The sequence below is a fragment of the Oryzias melastigma genome, linkage group LG23 (genome assembly GCF_002922805.2).
Source record: "Oryzias melastigma strain HK-1 linkage group LG23, ASM292280v2, whole genome shotgun sequence".
Taxonomy (NCBI): domain Eukaryota; kingdom Metazoa; phylum Chordata; class Actinopteri; order Beloniformes; family Adrianichthyidae; genus Oryzias; species Oryzias melastigma.
The window spans coordinates 21,502,427-21,512,858 of NC_050534.1; the positions used below are offsets into that span (position 1 = coordinate 21,502,427).

The following is a 10,432-nucleotide window of genomic DNA, read 5'->3' on the forward strand; positions in this document are numbered from 1 at the left end:
CTACGACCCGTCCCCGCAGCATACCCGTAGAAAAACATGAACATTTTCTCCCTACGGGTTCGCTGAGCGGTCTACAACCTTAATATTTGTGCGGGTCACTTACATCCCACATTCAGGTTTGACCATTTTACCCCCGCAGACGTGGCGTATCCACCTGTAAGGGTAGGTGGGACTAGGACCTTCCACACTGAAGAGAGAAATGAAGCAGCTTTTGCTACAACAAAGACAATTCTTGCTGCACGTTTCCGTTAAAAGCTGTAAAGTTACAAGAGGAAATTCCGTCACACAACCAACCACACACACACACAAACACACACAACATTCCTGCTGCTGCCGAACAGCAGTGTTCTCAGAGAAAAGCTCTTTTCTGGACATTTCCGTTGCGCCGACACACTCCACTGCCTCTGTTTGCTGTGTGTCCAGGCAGGACTTGCCTCTGAAAGGACGCGCTCACTGACTCACATAAACACACCATCAGCATCGCCACGGTAACCTGAAGCTGCCCCGGCACCTCCCTGAGATTCAGTTTCACTCTTTAAAAAGACTCTGAGGAGACTCCCAGCATCGAGTTGCTCATTAACCGCAGCGGCTGGAAGGCGATACCCGAGTCTGTCGCATCCTCCCGACGTTATCTGACATCAGAGCTGCTCGGTGTGGAGCTTCTCTAACTGTTCGTTTTAGTTCAGTATCTAATGTTGAGGTGAGTGTACAGAGCCTCTTCAGGAGAGAGAAACTGACCAATGAAAGGAGAAGTTCTGACAGTATAGGGACAGTTTTCTTTAGATTTATGGGGTCTGGATTTGGGAACGTTGAGACAGAAGTTACAGTTTGTTTCTGTTAAAGAGTTTTTTAAAAAAAAGACAATTTTAAACATTTTTCTGTGGATGACACAGATTTAAAAAAACTAAGATATAGATTCGTAGAAATTGTTTCTGATTTGTGGATCAATATGACAAAAATTACAAGATTTTTTTGAGTAACAAAACACTGAAAACTCAATTCAGACTAAGATTTTCTCGCTAATATGCAGCTGCATGTTGTATGTGTCATTACTGCATGTGACATACGACTAGGGGTGCAACGGATCACAGAACTCGGGGTTTGGATCAGTAGAAAAAAACACAGAAAAAAACAAGATAAAAGTTACATTAATTTTTGGAAATGCTTCAAATCATATATTCAATAAGCATATAAAGTACTTCACACAATATTTATATATGTAACATCAAAACATTTGGTAATTGAGGCCTATTTATTAAAACAAACATCTTTAAACTTTGAACACAAACATGTCGTTTCTGATTACAGTTACATATCTTTAGACTAAATCGACAAAAACTGAGAGAAAATAAAGCTTAAAAATAACATTGGAAATTCCATTCGATGTTATTTTTAGTCCTCCTCCAATGAAAATCCTGTTTTTTGAGTTTTTAACATGTATTTGTGGCATTTTTCTTCTGAAAGAGAGAAAGATAAAATAAGAAATCATTTTGTGTTTGTATTTCCGAGTATTTCTCCTTTTAAGTCGCTGTCACTCAAAGTGTCAGAGAAAAACTCTTTGAATTCCTGAAACTGTCATCGTCACAGTAGCTAGCTAACCCGGATGTAGCTGTAGAGGCCGGAGAAGATAAAATAACGTCCCACTTCTGTGCTGTAAAGGACTTTAATTCAGTGAAAGGTCACACTGATGTTAGATTATATTATTTAGTGATTGAAATCCATGTCGACTCCCCGTCATGCAGTGAAGCCGCGGGTTGTTTTTAAGTTGGCCTCACGTATTTAAAATGAAACTTAAAGTAAAATCCCATCAGCTGCTACAAAGATGCTGTTCGCGTTTGATCCAACCTGGAGGAACGCCGAGTTGCAGCGGGCAGCTGGTGGTTTAACTGGACACCAGAACCATTCTTCTGAACGTAACCCTTCGTCTGCGTCTAAAAACGTCACCACTGCTGCACACATTAAGAAACTGACGCACGATTAGACCCTTTCTGTATTCTGGCATTTCATTAGATTTCTAGTTCAGGTGAATTCAACGATCAGCATGAAATCAGTTCTGAGCTCCAGCTGCTGCAATGCAGCCTGAATGACCAGGTTTTATTTTATTTTTATTTATTTATGGCTTATCAAAGTCTGTGTATCGCTAGCATGTATTAGGGGGGATTATGGGCGGGGTTACACTGCTCAACACCATAAGCCACGCCCACAAATAAGGATTTTTTTTTTTTTTAAACGAAAGCATCAGATCAACAGGAAAAATGTCTTTTTAAGACATTTAGGATGTGGAATTTGTGTTAAAAACTTCACAGTCCTAATTAAAACCCCACAGGGAACATTTAAAGAAAATAAAAACATTTGTTGTACGGGGACTTTAAATTATGCTAGAACGCGGGGTCGGGGTTTGTGTGGTCCGCGGTACACAAGTGTGCTGAACTGTGGCTTCTGATCCATACGGATCACAGATTATCCGTGATCCATTACACCCATACATGCAACTCCATGATTGCACCTAACATGTATGTTTGCATGTGAAATACAACTGCATGCATGACTGAGCTCAGGAGGACGTTTTCTTCAGAGGATCTCATTGTTCTTGTGAAAGGACAAAACACCAGCAAACAGGAAGTGGTGACAGAACGTCAAACGTGTCCTTTCATAGCAAAAGAACCAGAGACAACAAAGATGAACGTTTACCTGCTGAGTGATGAAGAGAATGAAGGATTTCTCCGTCAGGGGATTCTTTCTTAAAGCTTCCTGTTCTTTGGTCCCTCATCAGTTTGATACAGTTCTAATGTTGACTCAGGTCATTGTGTAGACCTGAATGAGGCGGACCACCGCCGCCTGCACAGCCTGTCTGAATGGATCCTATAAGTCTATTTAACCCTGCTTCCTGGTGTGTGTGTGTGCGTGTGTGTGTGTGTGCGTGTGCGTGTGCTAATTCACCTCATTTCCATGCATGTTGGCCACATATTTGAACTCCGGGATCCCCACCACATGTCGCTGAGGGTTGACCCCCAGAGCCAGCACCCACAGCTCCTGTCCTGGAGGACACAGAGAGCTTTATGCACACAGGCTGTGGATCGTCTCGTTTCTATCACCTGCAGGGGGCGGAGCCAAACTTCTTCAGTCTAAAGTCTTTGAATGCAGCTGTGATTTTCCATTAAGAGCTCATCACACAAAGCAAACATTCAGAATCTACAGGGTTAAGTCTTTAAAACACTCTAAGATCTAAAAACCTGAGAGAACCAACATCAGATCCTCCAGGTCAGTCAGAAACAAACTGAGATAAAGTTAACTGGTCTGCAAACGGAAGCTGATTGGACGGTTCTTGGCAGAACAGATGGACCCAGAAGACGGAGACTAAACAACGTAGGAGTCTTCCTGCAGGACAATCAGCTGATGGAGCCGAGCGCTTCCTGCTGCCGATGCAACAAGCACGACACACCTGCAGTCCCAGAATCCTTTGCTGCTCGTCTCACAGCAGCTGCTCACAGTTTCAGTCAAACGAAGGAGAGTTTTAGTGACGCAACAGTTTCCGTCACTGTTGCAACATTAAGACAAACCAGAAGACCGACTAAAACTCTGCAGGTCTGCACAAGTCTGGGACACGCAGAAACACACACTTGGCAGCAGACCAGCTGGTGTCCTGGATTAACTCAGATTAGGAGGAAGTGTGTGTGTGTGTGTGTGATTAGCGTGATTAAACAAACCTCCTCTTTCAGTTCTGTGGTTACAGCGACACTCGCAGAGCTGCAGTCAGTGGTGTGGTTGCTATGGCAACCCCACACCTCTGTCATCTTTGTGAAAGCTTGTTTGTTTTTTACTTCAGAACCGCTTCCGTCAGCGAAACAAAAAGTAAAAGTACGTCGCCGCAGCAGCACAGGAGCTGAAGCTGGAACATTTTCTAATTTCTGACAGAAAGTTTCTGCTTCCTGTGACGCTCCAGTTTCATTAGAGTTCTTTACCTCTGACGGACTTGCCGATGCTGTACAGGTGAGTGATGTTGGGGTTGGACTTGCTGGTTTGGATCAGGTACTGCTCGATCTCACTGTTGAGGTGGTAGCGGAAGTCCAGAGTCCAGACGGGGTGAAGGAGGAGAACGGAGGTGAGGAAGAGGAGTAGTGATGACATCGCTGAAGATGAAGCTGGAGGAGAAAAAAGGGATAAAAACAGGAGATAAAATCTCCAGAAGGTTTCTGATCCCAGAGTTCAGCATCTCCAGGAGAAACCCAACGTTCTGATGGAAACCATCCTCCGTATTTCATTCGGATTTCTTCAACACTCAAACGACAAAGAACCACAAGTTTTCTAGAACCTGAGCACTTTAGGAACATAAACCTGCTGATCAACATCAGGGTGGAGATGAACAAGAATCCATAGAAAGCAAAAGCGACAACAAAGAGTTTTCCTGCAGCAGCATTTGTGTTCTACAAAAGTAAAGAAACAGGATGATTTTTAGTCCAGGAAGGAGGCGGGTCACTTAACGTTTAACAGCAGAAACTTCTCTAAGAGGGATTTGTTAAGAGAAACTGGACAGAGAACCAAACATTTTGATAAAACTGGAACAGAACATCCCAGAAGGGACAAAAAAAGGAGCATCTGACAGTTTTTTCCTTCAGTCAGCATAAAGCGATTCTCATGAAGCAGCGACGCTCTGAGTCACACCTGTGTGACCGTTACCTGAGAAGCAAGATCTACACAAGATTTAACTGTAAAAACATGAAAAAAATCCAACCTTCTTTCCCCTCTGTCAATGATTTTTTTTGGGGGGAAATGAGCGATTCTGTCTCATCAGGACATGAATGTTTTACTTTGTGGCTCAGGGATGACTCAGCAGACGGTGAGGAACGGTAACAGAACGTCAGCTGACAGAAGAGAACCGGCTGTTCTGGGGACGGATGGCGCTCTCTGAGCTCCTCCCCCTCATCAGACGGTTAAAAAACAAATGTAATGTTATTTAAATCCAGATTAAAGACCGACCTGTTCCCAATTTAAAAAGATTACATCTGCGCGGTTATTTTAAGCCTGTTTCAGTTAAAATTGTATTTTTACAGAAATGATGTTTCTCTTAATCTTGTTATAATTTTACGGCTTATGTAAGGCGTCTTTGTACACGAGACGTGCTTTAGAAATTAGATATGTAGACACATTTCTGCTGACATAAAATCTCTGACCGTTAGGTAACAAAATACTAAAATAAAGTAGGTGAGTTTGTTTGAAAGTGTCCTGTTTTTCCACCATGAGGTCGTAAATGTCTTTCAGGTTTTTCTTTGTCGAGCTGCTGGAGCGGTTTGTGACGTCTCCTCGTAAAACGACCGTAAATCTAAAAAGATTTCCCAGAGACAAAAAAAGTCAAATCCCAGCATTCAGGCGTAAATTCAGGAAGCAGAAGTAAATGTGATGAAGAGTTTTTTTTTAGAGGTTCATCGAACCAGGAACCTGCAGTTGAGGAATTTAAACCCATGAGCAATGCAGTAATTGAGGCGGCCTGCAGGAATGCTGACAGGTTAGGAGAAGGTTATCATCAACCAGCGGTGAGGCTGCAGGTCGGTTAGGGAATGAGAAAACCTCCAGCTCTCTGCAGTACAGGTGAGACCAGGTGAGACACCTGGTTCTCCTGTGTCTGTGGGTCACCTGTACGTCACTAAGTGTCTGAATATGAATTTGAGTTTAAAATCAAACCTTATGGGCATAAAAACAGGAACTACAGCCTGATTTGGATCAAATACAACCTGATTGTTGATGTTACATTCAAACGTGTCACCATGATGTATCAATAAAGTTTTAATTTTTTTAAAGGTAAAATTAGTTTACTGTAAATTAAGCTAACACTTCAGAGTTTGCTGGTGTTGCCTTCAGAGTCCCTTAAATAATTAAAACTTTGAATTTTGTACACATTTAATATTCAATAAAACGTCAATAAAATTCAGAAATAAAACCATAAATTAAACCGGTAATTGGCTAAAGCATTTTTGTTTTAAAAATGTATTCAGAAGTATTAGTTTAAAATTATCTAGAAGTACTTTTAGGGACTAGCTAAAACTAAAATAACTTAACGCAACACCTTAAATGTGACGTAAATATTTAACAGGTAGGTTTAAACTTCTAACCCGGTGAACTGGAACAAGGCTTCGTCGATACGCCACAACAGCAGGAAAAAAGCAGCGGGAAGCGCGTGAAACGCTGCCGTCTCTTACCGGAGGGCTCCGTGCCGTGTTCCCGCCGCGCTCAGCCTCACTGGCCGCCCGCGAGCGCCGGAGCCGCCGGTTAAAAGATGAGCCGGGGTCTGCGCGCGGCGCCTGTCAGTGGGCGTTCCTTCTTCACCAGCGGGTCACCCTCCACATGACTGGGAGGGGCGGTGCCAGGAGGAGCTCGACTGTTTGTGGAGCCCGCGCGCACGCGGCCGTCACAGGTTTGTGGATGAAACGGAGCGCTCGTTCATGCTAATAATGTTTGTTTTAGCTAGTTAATATTCAAGATTACGTTCCTCTGCTTTACTGGGAAACTTTACAGGGTCATTTATTTAGTTTATTTTTTTTCTTAAAAAAAAAAACACTTAGGTGAATTTTACATTTCACCAGAACTCATCTGGCTAATACGGACTGTAATTCGTGAACTTTTGACCCAAATTAGCTTTGAAAAAAAAACTTTATTTAAAAAAAATTAGAGAACAAAAGAGCATAAACTAACAGAAATAAAAAAAAAAACCGTTATCTCTTTAACTTCATAATTTTGAAAATACATTTAAAGGCTTTTTATTTAAAGTGTTTTAAAGTACTTTTGTTTTTTTTAAATAGTCTTTACGTATATGAGAGTCAAAAATTTGAGTTTTTGCAGATTTTCAGACATTTTTATTTATTTATTTTTCAAACTTTATTGAACAAAATGCAAGTATACAACATGAAAACCAATCAATGCAGTTTACAATATACAAATGATGTACAATACAGAAACAATGTTAAATGGTCAGAGGAGTCGACTAATAAATATTTGCAGAACATTACTCAGATTTTCAGACTTGTCTCATCAGCTATTTTACGTTCAGAAACCTTTGAACATTCAGAACATGTTGGAGCTGTAGGGAGTGAGCACAGATAAAAGGCCTGATAAACATGAAATGTTAACGTGTTTTTAAAGACCTGTGGTTACATCGCTTTAACTATGAGGCCATCCGACGGAACGTTGAACCACAATGAAATTAAAGACAAATTGAACAAATCTCTGAGTTTCTGCGTTTATTTTTTCCTCAGACACTGAGAAGATTAAGTGAACATATTTTTAGAATAAAACCGCCCCTAAAAACTTAAACATGTGTCATCGAGTTAGTCACTTTATCCCTGTATTTCTGGAGAAGTTTCCACACGTTTAGAGATAAAATTAACTCAAGTCAGATGACTTTATTTTATTAGATTCCTGTGGTTTGAATCTCTGCTGAACTTCCTGAGGTTCTTCAAACAGCCATGTGCAGATTTATATTTGAAGGTAATGTTTTGTAAATCCAGAAATCCACTTGTTTTTTTTAACTCCTAATAACAATAAACATGTGATGTTACATATATTAAATGGACAAAAACTGTAGAAAATATTTTACATATCATTACAAATAATCTGCATTTTATTTAATTTATGATTACATTTTTTCTCTTTTGTTGTGCTGGTCATAAAAAGTCAAATTTTCACTTGTAAAACTTTAACCATCTACTGAACAAATGTGTCAATTATCACTTTTAACAAACAAAAAAAAAAAGATTTCCGTTTGTTTTTGTTCATACCCTTCAGATAAGGATGTGTAAACTTAAAATGATCTTTAGTGTTCATTGTAAAGTAATAAATTCCAAACTATGCAAATATAATAAAAAGTGGCCCTCTAGAGGAGAGTTTATGTGGAGTTTTGCTGCCATCTGCTGGCTGAAACCCTTTACTGCATCAACAGCAAAACCAGTAAAGTTTATACTTTTGACTTCAAAAAATGTAAATTTACGTCTTGAAACTGTTGAAGAGCTGAAAGTGTTTGTTTAGTGAAACAGATGTTTCTTCAGGATAAATTATTCACATCAGAGTTTGCTGTTGAGAAACTTTTAGGTAATTTTTGATTTAGATCTGATTGATTTCGGGTCCCAAGCTGGTTCCTATATACAGTCAATGGTTCAGAACCAGAATGTTCTCATCACCCGGACCCCCCTTTGGAGGGAAGACTGCCCTCACGTTAATCATAAGACAGGGGGCGGGGTTACTTGGCCATGTATAGAACTGAGTAAACAGACTTCAGGTTTCAAACTTTTGCTGGAAAGCATCAAAATACCAAACAGGTTTGGTCTGAGGAGTTCCGGGGGCTGAACTGAACTGCAGAAAGCCCGGTTCAGAGGGGTCAGCCGGGTCACAGCTGCAGCTGGACTCTGGACCAGCTCACAAACACCGAAGGATCTACCAGATTTATGGGATCAGAAACTCGTGGCTCAGCGGCCTGGAACTAAACTTGGAGTTGGCCGCTGAGTATTATAGTATAGGCCCTACTTTACATACCACTTTGTTTAGCAATCATAGATGATGAGTTTTTATATTCATTTTTAAATTAAAATCCTAAAGGGATCGTATATAAATTCTGTTGTGAACTTTCAATAGCTGCCAAACCATCAAGATGAAATTCATGCCACATTGTGGGTCCTACTTACTTACATCAGACTCATCAATTTGTCGATGATGAAAAGCAGAGCCTATAATTCAGTATATATTTCATCTCGTTGGGTTCCGTGGTTTGGAAAGTGTTAAAAAACTTCATATGCAAGTCATGACATTTTAATACCAAATTAATTTAAGTTATGAATCATCAACAAGTGAAAAACAAACAGTCTGGTTTAGGTATGTCAGCGCCACACTTCAGTTACATTTGGAGTCGTTGGGTCACATGGTTTGGCAGCTATTGGAAAAAATATCATTCACTCTTGAATTTGTTGACGGTCCCTAAGAGACGCTGCTGGACGTCTCTGTCGAATATCTGACCTGAAACTAACTTCACAGCAGTTTGACGTCCCCGAGGGTCCGCAACCTTTGGGACGCGGTTGGGATGCATCTGCTAACCCTAACCCGGCACTGGACGTGGTACCAAACGTGAACCGGTCCCGGGTTAGGATAACGGTGATGGGTTAGGGTACCAGTATGCTACGTGTCCCGGTACAGGACCGGTTCCAGTTCGTGGCGTGGAGGTTGGGGAATGATTTAATGGGAACAGCGAGCATGACAAAAAGTGACGCGGAGAGGTCCAAACCAGTCGTCAATATGTGCAGTTGGGAGTGAGAATGTTCTGGACAGAATCACCTGTACGCCATAAAAATGTGTAACGAATACTTCATGATACAATTACCACTCACCTGACAATGCTACGCTCCATCTTCAGGTGATCATCGAGCCTCAGGTGAACTGTAAGACACACCTGAGCTTCCCTAAAGACGCAGCCGCTTCTCCACGGACCGGACAACCCAAACCCCACAGAACCCGTCCGGGTCAGCCGCTGCATGAGCTCCTGTGACCAAGACTTTAACCAGAAACTTTACTGACATCAGAACTGAGTCACTAAAACGACCTTCAAGCTGTTGATGGAAAAACCTCCGGATGAAAGTTTCTTTAACTTCACAGGAAACTCCGGTTTTTCCGTCTGAACGGATCAGTCCTTCAAAAGTTAAAAACAGAATCTTAGGAAAGTTAAAAATTTGTCTTATTTTGAGTCTCGTAAGAAAACAATCAGACATTTTTCTATCCTCGTTTGAATATTTTCTGCTTATTTAAAGACTTTTTTGAGACTCCTAGAGGCTTGTTTTTACAGTGTGGATGAACTGTTTCCTTTGGATCTGAAGTGGTAACCATGACGATTGTAGCATCACTTGGACCCGTCTGAGGCTCTTCAAACCACCGTCAGGTGTTCACTTCTCTCGTTCAGGTGGATTCTCCCGCTGAAGTGCAGCAGCGGGCCGCTCCACTTCCACGTCTTTGGCGCCGAGGTAATAATGTGGGAGTAATTGCGGCTCTGGGGGGAGGGGGTGGGGGCAGAGCCGGATGACTGACAGCTTATTTAATCAGACACGGTCAAGAAGATGAGGAGAGCGGTTCAGGAACAGGAAGTTAATGAAGCTGGAGGGATGAGCGGCAGGTCCAGCGGCGCCGCGGCGCTCGTCTGTCTGGCTGTAATTGAAACCTCCGTCAGTGGAACACGCCGCGGCTGACTCAGCTGTTTTGTGGAGGAGAAAAGAAGGGATGTAGCTCCAAGCTAAGCGACAGTCTTATTAATGTGACTCTGTTTGGACAATAGCAGTGAGGCGCCGATGATTACAGCAACACGGACTTTAACGACACTTTAAGAGGGACTAGCTTCAGCTTCACGGCTTCTCCTCAAGTCTGTTCAGATTTAAGAGTTGGGGGGGCAGGTATGAGCGGCCCGTCC

The 10,432-nt window shown here is 41.8% G+C and overlaps 1 protein-coding gene and 1 long non-coding RNA gene across 5 annotated transcripts in view; one reads left to right on the forward strand and one right to left on the reverse strand.

The window, feature by feature from the left end:
- The window catches only part of cpm (carboxypeptidase M), a 33,981-nt gene extending 27,649 nt beyond the window's left edge, over nucleotides 1-6,332 (reverse strand). For all 4 annotated transcript variants that reach the window (XM_024290150.2, XM_024290167.2, XM_024290159.2 and 1 more), the window contains exons 1-3: nucleotides 6,195-6,332; nucleotides 3,963-4,142; nucleotides 2,941-3,038 (exon numbers count right to left, since the gene is read on the reverse strand). In XM_024290150.2, the coding sequence (XP_024145918.1) occupies nucleotides 2,941-3,038; nucleotides 3,963-4,128 (264 nt within the window). In that variant the 5' untranslated portion in view covers nucleotides 4,129-4,142; nucleotides 6,195-6,332. The remainder of the gene's footprint in view (nucleotides 1-2,940; nucleotides 3,039-3,962; nucleotides 4,143-6,194) is intronic.
- The window catches only part of LOC112157459, a 9,072-nt gene continuing 4,913 nt past the window's right edge, over nucleotides 6,274-10,432 (forward strand). The window contains exons 1-2 of the long non-coding RNA XR_002921157.2: nucleotides 6,274-6,409; nucleotides 9,392-9,992. This is a non-coding gene — a long non-coding RNA (uncharacterized LOC112157459). The remainder of the gene's footprint in view (nucleotides 6,410-9,391; nucleotides 9,993-10,432) is intronic.